The sequence below is a fragment of the Gracilinanus agilis genome, chromosome 4 (assembly GCF_016433145.1).
Source record: "Gracilinanus agilis isolate LMUSP501 chromosome 4, AgileGrace, whole genome shotgun sequence".
Lineage (NCBI taxonomy): Eukaryota > Metazoa > Chordata > Mammalia > Didelphimorphia > Didelphidae > Gracilinanus > Gracilinanus agilis.
Genome location: NC_058133.1, coordinates 443,472,176 through 443,494,858, shown reverse-complemented (window position 1 = coordinate 443,494,858; position 22,683 = coordinate 443,472,176). Strand labels below are relative to the sequence as shown.

At 33.5% G+C, this 22,683-nt stretch overlaps 1 protein-coding gene across 5 annotated transcripts in view; it reads right to left on the bottom strand.

Annotated features, from left to right (window-relative positions):
- The window catches only part of PTBP2 (polypyrimidine tract binding protein 2), a 143,849-nt gene that overhangs the window by 23,877 nt on the left and 97,289 nt on the right, over positions 1-22,683 (bottom strand). For 4 of the 5 annotated variants that reach the window (XM_044672098.1, XM_044672099.1, XM_044672100.1 and 1 more), the window contains exons 6-8: positions 13,844-14,008; positions 13,650-13,760; positions 3,607-3,802 (exon numbers count right to left, since the gene is read on the bottom strand). In XM_044672098.1, the coding sequence (XP_044528033.1) occupies positions 3,607-3,802; positions 13,650-13,760; positions 13,844-14,008 (472 nt within the window). Of the gene's footprint in view, positions 1-3,606; positions 3,803-13,649; positions 13,761-13,843; positions 14,009-19,643; positions 19,647-22,683 lie in introns of all 5 variants that reach the window. The other variant, XM_044672102.1, reaches the window with a different exon arrangement.

Here is a 22,683-nt window from a genome sequence, read left to right as displayed (position 1 = left end):
AATCAATAATTATTCACTAAATTCATTGATTTCCAAAAAAATTGAAATTTTAGAAGTATTTTTGTTGGAACCACATATTTTATTCAGTGAAAATGCTAAATATACTTCTAAGAAACACCTAATTACCCACCATATATGATACTGAACATTAGGGTTTTTTTAAAATTTCTTTTATATATGATATACTTGCTCTCTTATAGGAGCATGTAATCCATCAGGTTGTTTTAAGCAATGTAGGAATCAAGAGTACAGGTCAAATGTCAGCAGCACTAATTAACAATTTGAGTGAATACTCATACATAGTACTTGAACAAAATATAAAATAATAAGTATTCAATAAATACTTGTTAAACTGAACTTTAATGATGTATAGAAACTTACTAAGATGCTTCCTCCCAACCCCTCAAAGCCAATGTTCTGCATGAGTACTTTTAAACACATTTTAAATACTGGGATTTATTCTAACAATATCTTCAGGGTGTTGTGTAGAACCAAACTACACACATCTTTAAAAAATTACATTAAAAAAAAACCGGCAGAATATGAAATACACAATCCATTAAAAGGCATAGAAAAATTTAACCACCCCACATATGCTGGTGGTTATCCATATCCAATGAAAACAAACTACATTCATTTTGGCAACTCTCAGCTATAAATATCTCTGATTCTCAGAAAATAATCTTGAGATTTAGTGCTTGGGGTAACCTGTTCTAAGCTGAAAACTTTTGAAACCAGAATTACTTCATGTCAGCTCCCAATTCAATGCCATGGCTATTTTGAGAAATAGAAAAATCACAGCTTAAAATAGGATCAGTTAGGCCAAAAAGAGAATCCTGCTGAACTTCTATAACCTCAGGGAATTTTGGCTTAAAAGCCTTTAGCTTTATGACATGAACATGATGAAAAATAGGTAAGGCATACAATGTGCTTTTTAAGAAGGAACAACCAGGTCCTTTCTGAAGCCAAAGAAATAAGACTATATATACACACATACATGTGTCTTATGTATATGAGAAGCATATACATAAAGGGTTAACCCAGGAGTCAGAAAGCTGATGTCATGTTCCACCTCTGACATATTTACTATAGTTGTATATGATCTTGGTAACATTTTATGACACCTGCGCCCTAGGCAACTATCTAATAAAATTATCAGTTACAGATAAGTTGACAATCCCATTAGATTGTGAGCTCCTAGAAAGCAGGGGAATATCTTTTGCAATTCTCTGTATCTCCAGTGCTTAAAGCAGTGCCTAGCACATAAAGTAAGCTTTTAATAAAAATTTAATGACTATGTGTAAAGGGGGTGAGGAGAGGAGAGAGACAGATAGAGACAAAGAACTGGCAACTATTTTTATAATTCATAGTGAATGGAGGTGGAAAAGGGCCTGGAAGGAGCCAATCCAGGGAGGGAGCTGGGGTGGTATGGGTGGAGAGTTCTCAGGAATGGGGTGATGGTTTCTAAGGAGCAAAGGGAAACAAAGACATCTCTGGTACATATTTTTAGCACAAGACAGCAAAATAAGAGCCATACAATGACTCACTGAGTCTTAAGGCCTGATATCTTATAATTGAGGCCAAGTAATAAACTTAATCAGAGACTAAGACTGGAACTCGACTGAAGTTCTGTGACCAGAGATACTAAGTCTAGGACCAGACATGTTTATAGAAAGCACAAGGACTTTTTGGCTACCTCATCCCAGAAAAACTTTGAGAAATGGTATGAAATGAGCCAGTAGCAGATGGAAATGAAATTCAGTCTAAAGTTCCAGGGCTGAGAGATGTGATTTCCATGGTTACTTCAGCCAGGCTATAATTTTTCAGACAGTTTCTTCAAGATGCTCTAAGTCCTGAAGACAATTGGTTTCTTCAATAATAAATAATAGTCAGTTTTACACATATTCATAACACACAGAAGGACAACTCTAGCATATCAAGATATGTTACAGTAAAAAATTCTCTAGAAACTCTGGTTATCAAGATAATTTCATATTGTGTATACAGACTTATAGTAGATGATCCAAATGAATTTCTGTTACCAAAAAATTATCAATCAAATGCCATCTTCTTATGATACTCCCTTTAAAACTCTGTTAAGACAGTCTTCTGATGATTCACCTAGATATCTCTCTTGGATCTTGCTAGAATTTTTTGCAGCTTATTTAGGTGGTCTTATACCATACTACATTCTACCAAAACTGCCTTTCAGGCCTCAGTGTCATTATTATTAATCTGTCTCTATATATGTACTTATACACATCCTTTCACTCAGTGGCACTTAGCAACTATTTTTACATAGCCACAGCACAGTAGCATCATCTATGAGCTGGAAGGTATCAATGAGAACAGATAATTTAATATATAAGCAAGATAAGCACTAAATAAATAGTAGGTATTACTGCAATTAATATAATTATTAATACCCTCTAGAAAACCTCCCAAAAGTAGTCACCAGGTTATTATTGAATACCCTCTGTTAAAAAGGAACCCAAATTCTCACAAAGCAGCTCATTTCACTCTTGGAATAAACAAGGAAGATCAGGGAAGATACAGAATATAAGTGTATGCAAATTAGTTAAGTATATAATCAGGGTCATGGGTTTTAGTTCTAGATTGCTATATGCTGATTAAATGATTTTAATCAAATTATCTAACTTCTTTTGAGCCAGTATTTTTTGTAGGGGGAAATCAAAGATTCCTAACATTTTTTATATTATGAATCTCTTTGGCTATCTGGGGAAGACTATGGCTCCTTTTCCAAAACGATTCTCTTAAACTCGCAAATTAAAATACATAGGAAATCAATTATATTGAAATGTTGTTAGCAAAATATTTAAAAAACAAGATTAAAAACTGATCTAAATTATCTCTAAAATTGCTTTCTAAACTAGTATTCTCTGATTTTTAAATGTAGATATGAACTGGAATTTAAAAATCAAACAAATGGCAAAATAGATATAAAATAATGAAAATATTTTTCTAAACTGATCCATTAGAAGGAATTCACTACCGTAGTTACTATGAGTACCATTTCATTGTCCACAAAAAGACCTAAAATCATGAGAAAATAGAACAGGAAAATATAGGCAAGTCTATAAAGATTATCCAATAATGTAAAAATTAATAGAGGCTATGAAATGCTATATATAAATACACATGCCATTTTCCCCCATAGCATAACTTCAAAATGTTTTTTTTCTGACTGGATCTCTGTTGTACTAAATAAGAAAATTAAGATTAGCCCTCAAGAACATGCACAAGGACAGCAGATGCTAAAAGATAGTAATAGTATATCAAAGTATGAAGTGTATTTAGAACTAATGAGAGTTCTACATGTATCTTTCTTCATAGCATATTTGTAGAATTTTGGTGTGTTTTGTATTTCTGTGGTATTTTTTAATGAAACCTGTGAAGGAGGTTCAAGTTTTGTCCAGATAACAATCGTATTTTCTCACCTGAGAAAAACAAAAACTATAAAAAAAAAACTTACCAACATTTTAAAGGATTAACTCCTTGGAATGTTATAATATGGCTTAAAGTGATACTTTCCCATTTAATATTTAACAAGTGGGAAGAAAATATTTCAGGAAACAAAATTCATACCTAGAAGAGATGTCTCCTTAGCAAATGCTGCAGCAATAGCTGGATCCAAAGCTGGCTGTCCATCACCGGATGGAAGATCAGGTCGAGTATAGTCTCTACTTTTATCATTGTTGTACTTTACATTCAAATTTACCAGTTTGGAAAAATCAATCCTTAGAGTACAACACGCATTATAAATATTCTGACCATCCAAAGCCTGAAAAAGTAAACAAAATGTTAGTTAAAAAATATACAATCTAATAAAAATTTAATGAAAATTAATTCTCAAAAGCTAATCAAAAACTGTACTATGCCCAGCAAGAAATATACTATAGATGATATATCAAAACTTGTGAACAAACCCACATAAAGATAGCACAATAATCAAGAAAATTACTTAATAGTTACTAAAAATCAAGATGTGCTTATTTTGGATTGTAGAGACCTACCAAGAAGTTTTTTCTCCTAACCAATAAGTAGGACCATTAATAAATTAGCTAATATTTATTTCATGCCCATTACAAAGTGTTGAGGCTAGAAAATTATTGTTTACCATTATTGTAGGAAAAAAAAATTTTTAAGAGATAAAAACTATCACTGTTTCAAATGAACTCACACAGGATTCACAAATCAATTATTTATGTTAGGAAAAATTTTAAATATGTTGATGTCATTTATTTTAATATCTGTAAGGTTCTAGATATATAAAATCACTGGGAAACATATTTATAGTTTTAAATTTTTACTTAGATGCCTCCAATTTGATCCATGACTTATACACCATTCCTAAACTAGAAGAATATTCATATGATTGAGGTATTCTAGAACAAACCTATATATTTTGAGGATCTACATTCTCAATTTATTCTGTATAAAGCTTGTTTGCATATAGTTTTTTTCATGCTGTCTATCATTATATTGTGAGTTCCTTCAGAGCAAGGATTGTCCTTTGTCCTTCTTTGTATTAGCACAGTGAGTAGAACATAGTAAGTACTTAAAAATTTACTGATTAACAATATACTAAAGGCCACATGTTCTATGTCCAAGATCCAGAAGATCTCAATTCTCTGTGTATCAAATTTCAATGTTATTTTATTTTCAGTATATGTATCTTTGGGGGGGAGTGGGGAATTAGACAAGTAGAAATTGCAGAAGTTGAAGAAATAATCATAAAATAGATGACAGGATCATCATTGAAATCAATTATCAATAATACTGATTATTTCAGAGCAATATTTACCACTTGAGTACAATTATTGATAAATTATTTATTTTCCTAAAGACACTAATATGTAATTATACTTCTAGTTTTTTGAGGGGTAAAAAAAAATGCAGAAAAGAGAGGTATTAGACCCTAAATAAAGAGGTAAAAGAAGTTGTATAAATAAATAATTTAGACCCGAATTTGGCAAAGAATCTGGAAAAGTTAGAAGAAATTAAGGAAAATTCTAACAACAATCTCCCAGCTGAGATTTTACTTCCTATTTGAATGAGGCATAGTATCAAAGTAATTATGTGGTATAGGGGATAGAACACTGCAACCAGTCAGAAAGACCCACATTCAAAACTAGTCTCCAGATACTTACTCACTTGGTGACCCTAGGCAAGTCACTAAACTTGTCCATCTGTTTCCCCATCTATAAAATGGGGAAAATACTAGCACCTACATCCCAGAGTTGTTGTGAAGATAAAATGAAATATTTTGCAAATAGTAGGGGCTTAATAAATCAGTCCTTCCTTCCTTCCTTCCTTCCTTCCTTCCTTCCTTCCTTCCTTCCTTCCTTCCTTCCTATTGAAGAGGATCAAAGAGTATTTATAGGAGTAGCAACAGTAGGGAACTTATGAAGGTAGTTGGAAAGACAAGGGAAAATAAGAAAAGTTAAGTGAAATAACTGGAAGATAAAGTAAATTGTTGAAATGGTTTCAAAGCTGGGACAAAACATTAAGAAGAAAGAAACAGGAAGCTGCTTGCTGCAGGGAAAGATGGAATTAGTAGAATTGTTGAAACTAAGGAAGTTGAGTGGAATTGTCAAGTTATTAAAAGGTGATGAATGGATATAGAACTAAGGATCTTTTGAAGTGCAAATACCCATAAGTAGTTTGTTTAAAAAAGTAACAAGGAACTCATGGTGTTGTTTCATTCAAAGTGGCTGTCCAGCCACAAAGGCAAAACCACATGGATGAGATCTATTCCCTGGATTTTAACTTGCATCTGAGTGGACTTATAGAACATGCCAAATAGTAGGTATGTCTTAGAAGACAATACAGATGAATGACACAGAAAACTCAAGAGTTAAAAAGAAATTACAACTACCTATCTCCACTGATTTACCTGGATTTAAATGATGCTGCCAAAATGAACCTAAAAAGAATTATCAATGAGTTTGGAATATTGGGCTACAAATATAGATATAAAAGTTGAATTTTCTCATTGCCCATTGAAGGCAAAGACTACAGAAGAGAAAATGTATTTGGGAAGTAAACTCAGGGCTAAGAGGATGGTGCCTGGGAAGAAAATATGGATATTTGGATCCTAGTTTAAAATAAAGGAATAGGAAATTTCTGATCAGATGGAGCATACATCAGAAAGGTTTATAAAAATATTTAAAAGAGTAGAAGGGGGAGAAGACTACCTGTGTGTATGTATACACTCTCTCAATTCAGATACAATCAAAAGTAGCTATAGTAGCCAGAACAAAGAATATAGCACATTAAATATCCTAAAGTTCACAAGATAATCCAAGAAAGGAAAAATTCAATTTTTAATAAAAAAAAAGTCCTGGCCCTAAATGTCTACATAAAAATATCTAAAGTTTAGGCAACAAGAAAGAGAAACTACAAGTCCTAATACAGTTAATAAAATTTGATCACACAGAAATCATTGACTTAGTAGGATAAAATTCTTGAATGGATCAGTTTAAATTAAGAAATGAGGATACTACTCAAGGTTGAACTACATATTAAAAAGGTAGATTCATGTGAAAAAAATCTAGGAACCAAGTGAACAAATTCAGAAAACCTAAGAGGGAACATGGTGAGAAAACATTTTGGTAAAAGTCAGGGGAGGAAAGAATTTTGTTATTGGGATGGGGATGGGGTGGGGGTATGGGGTAGTGTCACCCAATATGAGATCTTTCAATTTACATGGTCACAAAGTCATAGCATTAACAATTTCCTCATAAAATTCATGGGACTTATTAAGTTATTAAAAGAATTATTTTAGGGGACAAAAGATATAATCACATTAGTAGTCAGAGGGGACAATTTGAGATTCTAAGCAAAATAGTAAGAAGAAAGTGTGATTAATTTCATAAATAAAGATGACATCACAAACTTAGTACCAGAGAAGATGTTTCTAAACAGTTTACAGAAAAAGAAAAGTACTTTGTACTACTTTAATGACATATAGAATCCTTTCAGTGGTAAGTTAAAATGGAGGAAAAAATTAAGACTTCCAACAGTAGAGTAGAATCCACTATAAATGATTCATTTATTAGAGATTTAGTTGTCATGTCTTCCAAAACACAAAATTTTAGTTTTTCTGAAAAGTTCAAAAAAACTTTAACTAGAAAAACCCTATTTTAATTTATGTTGCTTTAAAAAAATGTGTTATAAAGTATTAATTCACTTTACTAAAGAAATGAGAATACAATTTTTTATATTTATTTGATGATCATAGAAATAAAAAAAAAGGTCACAGTTATCATTCTGAACCAGAATTCTCATTATTTTAAGCAACTTTTCTAATGCAGATAAAGTATATACACCTGGTCTATTTGAATACTAATTCCTAGAAATACATATAATGAAGTGTGTTATTTATCTCTTTCCCCCTCAACCCCTAACTAATTCTGGTATCTTGTTTTCTGCTGATCTAAGAGGCTAAAAATAATAATAATTTGAGTCAAGGGTTCTGATCAACTGATGTTTAAGGATTTTATAAAATAAAAGCCTAGTTTTGTATCCTAAAAGCATGTGTGCATGACATCTAGAGTAGCATTGGTGAACCTTTTAGAGATTTCATGCCCTAATGGCACCTTAAAGCAACCTGTGAGCCTCCCTCCCCCCTCACTGCAGACAGTGGAAGGAGAAAGTGCTCCCATTGGGCAGAGGGTGGGGCTGCTGGGCAGAGGGGTGGGACTTGTGAAAAATTTCCCCAGGTGCTGTGGAGAGGGGCCTAATTAGAATTCTGTGATTAGGATACTCTATGGCAGCGATTCCCAAAGTGGGCACTACCACCAGTGCTGCAGCAATCCAGGGGAGCAGTGATGGCCACAGGTGCATTTATCTTTCCTATTAATTGCTATTAAAATTTTAAAAAAATTAATTTCCAGGGGGTTAAGTAATATTTTTTTTGGAAAGGGGGCAGTAGGCCAAAAAAGTTTGGGAACCACTGCTCTATGGCCTTTCTCCACACTTTTGAACTGGCTGACACCCATGCCTATTATATTCTGACCCCTGGTTTTCTTGGAGATTTAGTTCAATTCTACATATACAAAATTGTTCTGCAGCTTTCTGCATTCCCTGATCTCCCCAGTTAGTAATGATGGCTTCCCTCTTTAGATAACTCCATATTACTCTCTTTATATATCATTTCCCCCATTCAAATTTAAAATCCTTAGGAGTAGGAACTATTTTGTGCTTTTCTCCGTCTCTTCACTACTTAGTACAGTACCTATAGCACATTAGAAGTATTTAATAAATGGGTGCTACCTGAGAGGTAAGATTCAAAATTCAAATCTTTCTAGTTCAAAGTCAGTGCTATTTTCACAATACTAATTCTTGGCTGGGGACAAGGACATGAATAAATTAAAAACTTCTAATATTTCAAATATGCATAGGAACAGAGATACATATTTTCTATTACATTTGCCATACTAATTATGTGAAACTATAGACTAGACCAGTATTCTTAAATCCCAAATCATGTCAGTAAATGTGACAACTACTCAAGACACTTATTCTTTCTATGAAGCCTCTTCTCAGTCCACCTTAATGCTTGTCTTTGCTCTGTTGACTACATTTATATTTCCTGCATATATCTTGTCTATGCAAATTTTTTGCATGTTGTCTCTCCCATAGACTATAAATTCCTTGGAAAAAAATGGATTGACTTTCACTCTTCTTTGTAGCCCCAGGGCCTTGGCAACATAGTATGAGCTTGATAAGTGCCATTGACTGACTGCTGCAGTTTCCTCATCTGTCAAAGGAGGATAATGAAAGTACCTACCTGAAAGGGTTGTTGAGAGGATCAAATGAGATAATACATGTAAAGCACTTTGCAAACCTTAAAAGCGCAATACAAAAGTTAGCTATTATTATTAAAAAATAAAGATGTAGATACTGTTAACATAGACCAGTCAACAAAATACACTAGTTTAAACTAAAAACTACTCGACTAGACATTACATAAGAATGTTAATCCAATTTACTTTCCCCATAAGAATTATAACAAAACAACATGTGACAAAATTAAGTTTCAAATATCTGTCTCTCAGTCTAACAGTGATAAAGGATAAAGGAACATGACGTAGATACATATACCTATAAGATATAAATTGGTTAAAAAGAACAACAGAAAAATATTAAAACACTCATCAATTATCTACTGAATATAAACAGAATGCTAAAAAATTGAGGAAATATGAAGATTTCCTAAAACCAGATTCCTGTATTTATTCATGGGTTTAAAAGCTAAGAAAATAATGCATGCTGTAGTTACATATTATATAAAAAATGCATTAGAGTCAACCAAGAGTTATGTGAGGTATGAGGAGAAAGGATTACCAGTCCAAAGGGGTTAGAAAAGGAACCGCACAGGAGTACTTTGAGTTGGTCTTTAAAAATATGAGGAGGAATTCAAGAGAGGAAGAGAAGAGTGATATGTGCACCTAACATCATAATATTGGTTTGCATTTTTAATAGACTCCAGAAACATGATACAGATCTATCCTTCTTATTTTATATATGAAGAAACTGAGGTTCAGAGAGATTGAATGTGCTAAAAACCAAAATAGATGCTGCATGTGTGAATGCTGGCCGGTGTCTGAAAGTTAAGATTTCCTAATACAAAATGCATTGTTCTTATTACTGTATCACTGAATAACTTTCTTTCAATAATATGGCCCATATATTCACAAAGAGATGATGGGTAAAAATAAAGGTGAATGATAATTCTTGTAACTAAATCTTCAAATTCAAAGTAAAATGCTGCTTTGGCATTAAAAATATTATTGATTTTGTGATCTAGAATGGCTTCATTCAATTACACTAAATTAAAAAACAAATCCTTTAGCTATGCAAATAGAAGGCAATATATTATTAAATAGCAGATGAACTAAAACTTCTGATTACAGAGAAAAATTATCTGTGTACCATCCACTCAAAAAAACCCAGAGAATTTTAAAAATCAAATAAGCAATTTATTTACTTTTCAGAATTACATTATTGTATTTCTGATATCCTCAGATATTTCCCCAATATAAACAAATTTTATTACTAAAACCCATTCTCCTACTGACTTATCAAGGGTTCACAGATTCAAGAACTGGAAGGGACACTTAAGTCATAAAAGAACCATACACTTAAAGCTGAATGAGTCTTTAGGTGTCATCTACTCAATCTGTCTAATTTTATAGGTGAGAAAACTGAACTCCAGGGGGATTAGGTGAATCTACAGAGATCACACAGCTAAAGATTAGATCTTAAATTATAATTCTTATCCATTCAAATGTAGAGTTTTTTCTACTGTATTTTTTTTTTTAATGTATAAAGAATGGTTGAAGGAAAGGTAATGGAGGTTGAGCATAAAAGCACTGAATGGATTTATAAAAACAATGTTAGAAATGATAAAATTCAGAAATAAGAAGCACAACTATGGTTAATAGGAAATTGATAACTAAAGATAAATAATGAGAATTACCTTTTAAGGTACTGAGGACTGTCAGATAATAACTACTTAATGAATCACTTTAGGTATCTATGGACAATAATGGAGAATACAGGAGATATCCCAGGATTGGAAAAGGAAAAACGTAAGCTAATTTTTCAAATAAAGAAAGAGAATGTTCACACTCTATGGCAGGGGTCAACAATGTATGGCTCTTTCTGCAAGAGCCATAAAGTCCATTTTTTTTTTCAGACACTGTTAAAGGAGCGGCACTGTGAGCACTGTACGGCTCTCACGAAATTACATTTTAAAAAATCTGGCGTTTATGGCTCTCATAGCCAAAAAGGTTTTTGACCCCTGCTCTATAGAAGGGGGACAAGAAAGAAGAAAGAGAAAAAGGGAAGAAGGTATATGACTTTGATTATTAACAAATTCTAGAATTTATGGATGTTTATTGAAGCGCAGCTTCATCACAGGCAGATTATACTAGACTATTTTATTTTTTATTTTTTAGAGGGAGAAACAGATTTCCTAAACTGATAGGTCTAAGATATTCTATGGACAAAGTTTAAACATATTTAAGCAAAGCATATGATAAGGTCTCCCACACAATTCTTCTGGACTAAATGACAGTAGAGTAAGGAAGATTTGAAACTAATTGAATATCTAGATTGTTGTTTAACCATTATGAATAAGTTCAATGTCGACTAGAACGGATTCCAGGGAAGGCAAAAGAAATGAATGCTTAGCCTTCGACTGTTTACCAAATTTTTGGTTGACACAAAGTCAAGAGTAATAGTTAATACACTAGATAAGACAGAATCAAAAAATACCTCCAAAGGCTAAAACAATAGGCCAAGTTAAGTTGAAATTTAATGAATGTATAATCTTGAATTTATATCAAAAAAATCAACTCTACATATATGAGATGGGGAGGTGTGACTAGAAATACCATATGAAGATCAGTTTAAGAAATTGGGGATTTTTATTCTAATAGACTCATTATTAAAAAAAGAACATCTACCACCATAAAAGGAACAAATGGAGTGCAGCAATGTGTGTCTTCTTTTACAAGAAGACAAACATGGAAATAAGTATTGTATGACAATATATATACAACCTCTATCATATACTGCCTGCTTCTTGGGGAGGGGAGAAGGATAGGAGGGACAAACCATGGATTGTAAAATGTCAGAAAGTGATTATTTTTTTAAATTGTATTGATGTGTCAAAAAAAAAAAGAATGCAAAAGAGAAATTGGAGACTTGTAAACTGGAGAAAGATTTGACTACGGAAGAACATAAGTGTCTTCAGATATATGGAAAAGAGAACAAACTTGTGTTGGCTTCAGAGAGACAATCTAGGAGTAATGAGAATAAATTATAAAGATGCAAATTAAGGCTTGAAGTTAGAAAAGATTTTTGTCCCCCTCACAAATATGGCTTTTTTAGGAAAGAGTATCCAACTTAAGAAGTAATAGGCTATACCCATGAAAGGTTTTCAATTAAGGTTAAGTGACAACTTCTTATTTACTTCATTGAAGCAAATCTTTTCCTTTTATATGTAAGACTAGATGGTCTCTGAATTCCCTCTAATTCTGAGATTCTATGATCCTGGGGAGGAGGAAACTGGAAAACTGGGTTTGAATTTTGGCTCTGCTACTTAGGAGTTATGGATCAGTTCCCCCTAAGAGGGCTATTTCTTAAGCTACAGAAAAGGGGACAAGAATAGATGATTTCTATGGAAAACTTTACTTGTTTGGCCTAAACAAGTATAGCCTATGTAGCCCTAGAGTGACATTAGTTTATATGCTTAACAATAATTAATGGAAATCTTAAAATAAATAATATATCTTCATTATGCTTATCTTTTAAATTACTAAAGAATTTGATAGAGGCAATTTCTATTCACACTTCAATGTTTTACTTAAAACAATATTTTAATAAAGTATAATCTTAAAAACTAGATTAGTTTTAATTAATTAAATTAACTGATTAATTTTAACTAGATAGTATGGTTTGATAAGACTAAATTATAAAGATTTGATTGCTACTCTAGGTCTATCCTTTAAAGGGATCAAAGAAAAAGGAAAAGGAGTCATATGTACAAATCTGGACTTTGTGGTAGAAAAGAATTAGAAACTGAGGAGATTTCCATCACTTGGGGGAATGAATGAGCAAATTATGATAGATGAATGTGTTGAAAAACTACTGAGGCAACTTGAGATACAAAGAGAGATACCTGGTGAAACAATGGAAAAAGCACTGGGTCTAAAGACAGGAAGGAAGACTGTTCAAATTCCGTTTTACAAACTTACTAGCTGTGTGACTCTGGGCAAATTACTTAACCTTTCTATATCTCAGTTTTCTCAACTGTAAAATGAGAATAATAGCATCCACCTCAAGGGGTTGTTGTGAGGATCAAATTAAAATATAGTTGTAAAAAGTGCTTGGGAAGGGGCAAGTCAGGTGTCTCAGTGGATTGAGAGCCAGACCTATAGACGGAAGATCCTGGGGTCAAATGAAGCTTAAACCCTTCTTAGCTGTGTGACTCTCCCTGGGCAAGCCACTAAAAGCCAGACCTAGTCCTTACCATTCTTTTGCCTCAGAATCAATACTTAATATTGATTCCAAGATGGAAAGTAGGGTTTTTAAAAAAAGTGTTCAGCATTATAGTGCCAAGCACTATATACTTAGTAAATACACACATAATAGGCACTATATACTTATTCTCTTCCTTCCCCCACTACTAAGCGATAAGAAATGATAAAGGGGATAGTCTCAGAAAATCTTGTTAAGACTTCTACTTACTGATATAAATTTGAAGAATCAAAAGAACAAGTTAAATACTAACAACAATATAGAAAAGATAATTAGCTTTGAAAACTTAGGAACTCTGATCAACACAATGACCAAGCAAAGTCCAAAGGACTTGACTGATGAGACATGTTATCAATCTCCAGAAAGAGTTGATATATTCAAAGTGTTGATAGAAACATTTTTCCTTTTTTTCCTTTGGACATGGCTAATGGAATTTTTTTAATATGACTATCCATATTTATAATTGGTTTTGTTTCTCTTGTTTTCTCAACAGGAAGGGGAAGGAGAGGAAAGAGAGAATTCAGAACAAAAAATAAAATTAGATGTTAAAAACTTTTTAAAAGATCTGGACTTACTAATTTTGCTTGTTGTGCATTTACTGGATCACCATATTGCAGTAAAGCTTGGAACTGGTTGTTTTTAGTAAATGTGATTATCTTCAATACAGCACCAAACTTGGAAAATATCTGTCATATCAAAAAAAATAAATTATAAGTGTAACATTATAAACATTCTAAACTTTTTTTTTACACAAATAAAAAGAGCTTACCTGATGAAGAACATCAAGAGTTACAGGATAATACATATTGTCAATAATTATTCTAAGTACTGGACTCTGGGCTGGAGTTACTGCACTCTCACTAACTGTAGTGCCACTAAGAGGAGTATTTGCTGTCTGTACAGCTGTCACAGCCTGAAGAACTGCTTGAGCACGCTGAAAATTAAAACAACAAAAAAATTTTTAGGTTCTATTTCACGTGAATTTAACAGTTTCAGTCATTTTTCAGTTGTGTCCAACTCTTCATGATCCCATCTTGGGATTTTCTTAGCAAAGATACTAGAGTTGTTTGTCATTTCCTTTTCCAGCTCATTTTAAAGATGAGGAAACTGAGGGTTAAAAGACTTGCCCCAGTGTCACAAATTATTATGTGTCAGAGGCTAGATTTGAACTCAGGAAGATGTCTTCCTTTTTCCATGTCTGACATTCCAAGCCAGTAGTTCCCAAACTTTTTTTGCCTACCACCCCCTTTCCAGAAAAAATATTACTTCATCCCCTGGAAATTAATTTTTTTTTAAATTTTAATAGCAATTAATAGGGAAGATAAATGCACCTTTGGCCATCACCGCCCTACTGGATTGCTGCAACACCCACCACGGGGCAATAGCACCCACTTTGGGAATCACTGTTCTAAGCAGTACACCACCTAGCTGCTCAATTTAACATTAAATTTCCTTCATTTTTCTAAATAGAACTGTTTAAGAACAAAACAACAACCACAAGCAATTAAAAAGTATTACATAATGTCCCTACAGTATTGGGGCCAAAGTTGAGTCCATAAATAGACACAATGTAATTTATCTTCATTTAAGATCTTGGATATCCAAGAAATGATCCACAAATAGGTAGAGAAGAAGATACAGAACCATGAGAAAATGGTACGGGCTAGAAATATGGATTATAAGATTGGGGAATATGTTAAAAGGGACCATTTAAAATCATCTAATTTAAACTCATTATTTTAGAGATTAAGAAAATGAGGCCTGAAAGCTTAATTAATTTTCCCTAGGTCTTTTGGCCCTAGCTGTGTAACTGAAATTTTGACGTCTCTGATCTAAACAGGGGTCTATCAAACTACATTTCCCAAGAGCCAACTGGCTTCCTCTCTTGCATAATAACGTATAGAAAAGGATAAAGACTAAGGACTGGATTGGCTCGCTCTCTTTACTGGCTAAAGCAGCATGGTGGTGGTGGTAATGGCGGGTCTTTCAAACTAACTCTTAACATGGCACATGGCTTCATCTTTCTAATGGCTACCAATAAATCTTTTAATACCCTAATATTTTTAAATGTATCCTTCTATATCCATTTTATTTCTTACATAGCTCTAGTTTACTATATCACATGTGTATTGATCAGTATAGAGGTAATAGCTGAAGCTATGAGACTGAGATTTTGAAAGGATTACATATAAATAAAGGGTGAAGATGGAGTAACAAGGTGGTAGGGATGAGGGATTTTGGTATGATATGCCAACAAACTTGGTTTATTTTTTGTTGTATCCTTATGTATATATACATATAAGTGCTTATGTATATATATATATATATATATATATATATATGTATATGTAACTTTCCATGTCTGTATATATGTAATTGTGTGTGTATAGTATATATGAATATACAAACATTAATGATCCAACTCTGGTGAATGGGAAAAAAACTTCCCAGAAACCAAAAGAAACATTTAAATATGAAAACACCAAGTGAGATATGAGATATGAAGGAAAAAAACAGTTGAGAAGGAAATTTAGGGTAATAATCACTTTAAGGGATAGAGGAGACAATAAACTAGTGAAGAAGTAGTTTAAAGAAATAGGAAGATGACCAGGAGGTTATGGTACTTATCCAGCTAAAGGAGAAGAGAATATCTGGAAGGAAGTAGAGTGTGAAATGGTGACAAATGCTGCACAGGGTTCAAAAGAGATGTCTGAAAAAAGACTTGAATTTGACAACTGAATCATTAGTTACTTTTTCAAAAAGTGTGACAGACATGGAATTCAGAATTCAAATGGCTAAGAAATGAGTAGGAATGAAGAAGTGGAAGTACCAGATATAGACAACTTTATAAAGGAGTTTGTCAATGAAAGGCAGGAGAGAAATGGTATGACATCTGGAAACAGTAGAAGAATCATATAAAGGCTTTCTTTTAGGGACAGAAATTATTAAGAATATTTATAGAAACATGGAAAGCAGCCAGAAGATGCCATTCCTGGAGTTAAGAATGGGATGTAATCAAGGGCAGAGATAACAGCAGAGGGGTTTGTTCTACCAATTAAGCAAGCATACAATAAACATCTACTATGTGCAACACTGCGCTAGATACAAGGGACAAAAAGTCTAAAGAATCTCTGCCCTCAAGAAATGGAATAGTATTTGATTTCAGAAGCAAGGGAGAACAACTATATCTTCTTAAGCAGAAAAATGACAAGGTCATTTTGCTTTTAGAATAATACTTTGGTACCTTTATAGGAATGAGGAAGAGACTGGAGACAAGGATGCCAAACAGGAAGTTACTGTAATAGTTTGAAAAGCAGTTAAAACTTTCTGTAAGATTGGGGAAAAGGAAAGGGTTATAATACTGTTAGGTTTTGAGAAATAGAGAAAGGAGTTGAGATAGTCATCAAATCTGACTCCAAACTTCTTAAGTGAAATAACAGTCAAACTTACATTTTATGTATGTGGCAGAGACAGGGTGCAGAATGTAAGGTTTTACTGTTAAAGAGACTGCAAGTCAATAAAAATAAAATAGGATTGTTAAATGGAGATGGTCCACACCTAAGATTATGCACCATAAATGAAAACCCAGAACACTACAAGAAGAATTAAACCATAACATTTATTCAGAGAAGAGGATTAGAAGGCTAGTAATAGAGAACAGCTAAGTGGTTCCGTAGAAAGAGAGGCAGGTCTGGAGATGAGAGGTCCTGGGTTAAAATTTGCCTTCAGGTGTGACCCTGAGAAAGTTGACCCCCATTGCCTACCCTTACCACTCTTCTGCCTTGGAGCCAATACACAGTATTGACTCCAAGACAGAAGGTAAGGGTTTAAAAAAAATTTTTTTTTGACTTCAGACACTTTGTAGTCATTGTGACCTGGGCCAATAATTTAACCCCTACTGCTTCTCCCTTACTACTCTTCTGCCTTGAAAACAATACTTTAGTATTGATTCTAAGACAGAAGGTTTAAAAAAAAAAGATAGTAGTAGTAGATGGTCCAATGAGATTAAGGGATTCTAGAATGGCAGCTAGTCTATCATTAAAGTAGTCAATTAATTTCAAGGTTTGGTGTTAAAAGGAAGGTAGAAAAGAAAAAAACATTTATTTGGAACCTACTACATGCCACTGTACTAAACACTTTACAATATTATTCTTTGATCCTCACAACAATTTCGGGAGGTAGGTCTTATTATCATCACCATTTTAAAGATGAGGAAACTGCTTCAAAGCTTAAGTGACTTGCCAAAGATCACATAGCAAGTGTCAGGATTGCTCTGCCTGGTTTCTATTCCATGGAACAAGATGCCCCTTCCAGGATAAACTCATCACTTCTAAACTCACCACTATGCTCGTAACTCAAGCTTTGTTTGACACTGCCTCCCTCAGCCTCTCTTCCTCTGATTGGAGAGCTATAAAGCAGTACCAAGCTCCTCCTAATGGCTTCCTTTTGGAGGCAAAACCTGGATTCTCAGCTCACTCCATCCTGCATTTGCTGCTCTACCACATCTCAACTCCATGAAAGATGTCTCCTCACCAAGTAGCCTTTGCTATTGAAAGCCGCCCCCACAGCTGCCTAGGCATTTAATAAATGTTTATTGGATTGGAATTTGAACTTAATTTTTTTCTGCCTTCAGGGGCAGTATTCTAACCATCCTACTGCACAGAAGCAAGTAGAGGAGATGGAAAGGAGAAAATGAGGAAGAAGAGCATATTCCATTTAAGAAAGAATAAAATATAGGAAGTTATGATTGAAAAGTAAAAGTTTGAAATTCAGAATCTTGAAAGCAGGATAGTTCTCCTACAATGTGAGGTCCCCAAGGATGGTGGCAGGCAATGAAATAATGAGGAAGGTCACGAACTTAAATCTTGGGGATAGTTGCTGGGAAGCAGTTGGGATATTGATGTAGAGGCAGGTAGACAAAGGGTAGTATAAAAAGAGTAAATGGATATTATGGAGAAAAAATGGGTATTTTAAGTCTGAAAGAACAAAAAATGAGGTATATTATATATGGGTCAGTGTTTCTTATTCTTTGAAGAAAAAAATAAACCCAGATATTGTTATTGTTGTTCTAAGTGTTAACTTTAAAATTGTTTATGTTTTGTCAATTGTTTTAAAATCTTGCTAAACCAATTTTAAATAACAATTTCTATTCACATTCAAGACTAAACTTAAAAATTCATAAGGGATACCGGCTTAATAGCAAACCACTGGTTTAAAAGGAAATAGTTTAAGAAGAAGGGGTGGGAATAGGGGAGAATACAAAAATGTCAGCAAATGCACAGCTGATAATTATAACTCTGAATGTGAATGGGATGAGCTCTCACATAAAACGGAAGCAAATAGCAGAGTGGATTAGAAACCAAAATCCCACCATATGTTGTCTACAAGAAACACATGAGGCGGGTGGACATACACAAGTTTAAGGTTCAGGGCTTGAACAAAATCTTTTGGGCATCAAATGAGAAAAAGAAGGCAGGAGTGGCTATTATGATTTCAGACAAAGCCAAAGTAAAAATAGATATGATTAAAAAAGACAGGGAAGGTCATTACATCCTATATAAAGGCAGTATAAACAATGAGGAAATAACACTGCTCAATATGTATGCACCAAGCGGCATAGCATCCAAATTCATAAAGGAGAAAATGGCAGAGCTCAAGAAGGAAATAGATAGTAAAACCATAATAGTGGGAGATCTAAATATTCCTCTTTCAGATCTAGATAAATCAAACCAAAAAATAAATAAGAAAGAGGTAAGAGAGGTGAATGCAGTCCTAGAAAAATTAGATTTAACTGACATGTGGAGAAAAATAAATAGGGACAAAAAGGAATACACCTTCTTTTCAGCTGCACATGGTACATTCACAAAGATTGACCATGCAATAGGGCATAGAATCATTGGAAACAAATGCAAAAGAGCAGAAATAATAAATGTAACTTTCTCAGATCATAATTCAATAAAAATAATAATTAGTAAGGGTACCTGGACAGGCAAATCAAAAACTAATTGGAAATTAAATAATATGATTCTCCAAAACCAATATGTCAAAGAAGAAATCATAGAAGCAATCAACAATTTCATTGAAGAGAATGACAATGATGAGACATCCTAGCAAACTCTATGGGATGCGGCCAAGGCAGTACTCGGGGAAATTTATATTCTTGAGTGCATATATTAACAAATTAATAAGGGCAAAGATTAATGAATTGGGCATTCAACTCAAAAAATTAGAAAGCAAGGAAATTAAAAATCCCCAGATGAAAATTAAATTAGAAATACTAAAAATCAAGGGAGAAATCAATAAAATCGAAAGTAAAAGAACTACTGAATTAATAAATAAGACTAGAAGCTGGTACTTTGAAAAAAGAGATAAAATAGAAAAAGTACTGGTCAATCTAATAAAAAAAAGGAAAGAAGAAAACCAAATTGACAGTATCAAAGATGAAAAGGGAGACCTCACCTCTAATGAAGGGGAAATTAAGGCAATCATTAAAAACTATTTTGCCCAATTATATGGCAATAAAAATAACAATTTAGGAGATATGGATGAATATTTACAAAAATATAAACTGCCTAGATTAACAGCAGAAGAAATAGAATACCTAAATGATCCCATATCAGAAATAGAAATTGAACAAGCCATTAAAGAACTCCCTAAGAAAAAATCACCAGGGCCTGATGGATTCACAAGTGAATTCTATCAGACATTCAAAGAGCAACTAATACCAATACTATACAAATTATTTGATATGATAAGCAAAGAAGGAGTCCTATCAAATTCCTTTTATGACACAAATATGGTACTGATTCCAAAGCCAGGGAGACCAAAAACAGAGAAAGAAAACTACAGACCAATCTCCCTAATGAACGTAGATGCAAAAATCTTAAATAGAATACTAGCAAAGAGACTCCAGCAAGTAATTAAGAAGATCATCCACCATGATCAGGTGGGATTTATACCAGGAATGCAAGATTGGTTCAACATTAGGAAAACCATCCACATAATTGACCATATCAATAGTCTATCAAACAAAAATCACATGATTATCTCAATAGATGCTGAAAAAGCCTTTGACAAAATATAGCATCCATTCCTACTGAAAACACTGAAAAGTATAGGGATAGAAGGACCCTTCCTAAAAATAATAAACAATATATACCTAAAACCATCAACAAGCATTATATGCAATGGGGATAAATTAGAAGCCTTCCCAATAAGATCAGAAGTGAAACAAGGATGCCCATTATCACCTCTATTATTCAACATAGTACTAGAAACACTAGCAATAGCAATTAGAGAAGAAAAAGAAATTGAAGGTATCAAAATAGGCAATGAGTAGACTAAGCTATCACTCTTTGCAGATGATATGATGGTATACTTAAAAAATCCTAGAGAATCAACTAAGAGGCTGGTAGAAATAATCAACAACTTTAGCAAAGTTGCAGGATACAAAATAAATGCACATAAATCATCAGCATTTCTATACATTTCCAACATATTAGAGCAGCAAGAGGTAGAAAGAGAAACACCATTTAAAATGATCCTAGACAATATAAAATACTTGGGAATCTATTTACCAAAACAAACACAGCAATTATATGAAAACAACTACAAAACACTTTCCAAACAAATAAAAATGGATCTAAATAACTGGAAAGTCATTGGTTGCTCATGGGTAGGACGAGCTAACATAATAAAAATGACCATCCTACCCAAATTAATTTACCTATTTAGCGCCATACCTATCAAACTACCAAAAAACTTCTTTACCAAATTAGAAAAAACTATAACAAATTTCATTTGGAATAATAAAAGATCAAGAATTTCAAGGGAAATAATGAAAAAATGTGAAGGAAGGGGGCCTAGCAGTACCAGATATTAAACTATACTATAAAGCAGCAGTCATCAAAACAATATGGTACTGGCTAAGAGACAGAGGGGAGGATCAGTGGAATAGACTTGGGGTTAATGACATCAGCAAGACAGTGTATGATAAACCCAAAGAGCCCAACTTTTGGGACATGAATCCACTATTTGACAAAAACTGCTGGGAAATTTGGAAAACAATATGGGAGATATTAGGTTTAGATCAACATCTCACACCCTTCACCAAGATAAATTCAGAATGGGTGAACGACTTGAATATAAAGAGGGAAACTATAAATAAGTTAAGTGAACACAGAATAGTATACTTATCAGATCTTTGGGAAAGGAAAGAATTTAAAACCAAGCAAGAGTTAGAGAAAATTGCAAAATGTAAATTAAATGGTTTTGATTATATTAAACTAAAAAGCTTTTGTACAAACAAAAACAATGTAGTCAAAATCAGAAGGGAAACAACAAATTGGGAAAAAATCTTTATAACAAAAAACTCTGACAGGGGTCTAATTACTGAAATATACAAGGAGTTAAATCAATTGTACAAAAAATCAAGCCATTCCCCAATTGATAAATGGGCAAGAGACATGAATAGGCAATTTTCAGGTAAAGAAATCAAAAGTATCAATAAGCACATGAGAAAGTGCTCTAAATCTCTAATAATTAGAGAAATGCAAATCAAAACAACTCTTAGGTATCACCTCACACCTAGCAGATTGGCTAAAATGAAAGAAGGGGAGAGTAATGAATGCTGGAGGGGATGTGCCAAAATTGGGACATTAATGCATTGCTGGTGGAGTTGTGAAATGATCCAACCATTCTGGCTGGCAATTTGGAACTATGCTCAAAGGGCTATAAAAGAATGCCTGCCCTTTGATCCAGCCATACCATCGTTGGGTTTATACCCCAATGAGATCATAGATAAACAGACTTGTATGAAAATATTTATAGCTGCGCCTTTTGTGGTGGCAAAAAACTGGAAAATGATGGTATGTCCTTCAATTGGGGAATGGCTGAACAAATTATGGTATATGCTTGTGATGGAATACTATTGCGCTAAAAGGAATAATAAACTGGAGAAGTTACAGGTGAACTGGAAAGACCTCCAGGAACTGATGCAGAGTGAGAGGAGCAGAGCCAGAAGAACATTGTACACAGAGACTGATATACTGTGGTAAAATCGAATGTAATGGACCTCTGTACCAGCAGCAATACAAAAACCCAGGACAATTCTGAGGGATTTATGGTAAAGATGCTACCCACATTCAGAGGAAGGACTGCAGGAGAGGAAACATATAAGAAAAACAACTGCTTGAACGCATGGGTCGGGGTGGACGTGATTGGGGATGTGGACTCGAAACTACCATACCAATGCAACTACCAACAATTTGGAAATTGGTCTTGATCAATGACACATGTTAAAACTAGTGGAAATGTGCTTCGGCCATGGGTGGGGGAAGTGCGGGGGGCGAAGGGGAAAGGAGGAGCATGAATCATGTAGCCATGTTAAAAATGAATATTAATAAATGTTTGAAAAAAATGAATATTAATAAATGTTTAAAATTTAAAAAACTTAATAAAAATTCAATTCTTAAACATTTTAGTTAGGGAAATCATTAATAAATTTTTAAGAGGAACTTTACTGTGAGAAATGAAGGTGAAATAAAGTCAGGAGCACAACTGATAACGTTTTTCCCATTTAAAGCTCTAGCAATAATGTTCACATCAATG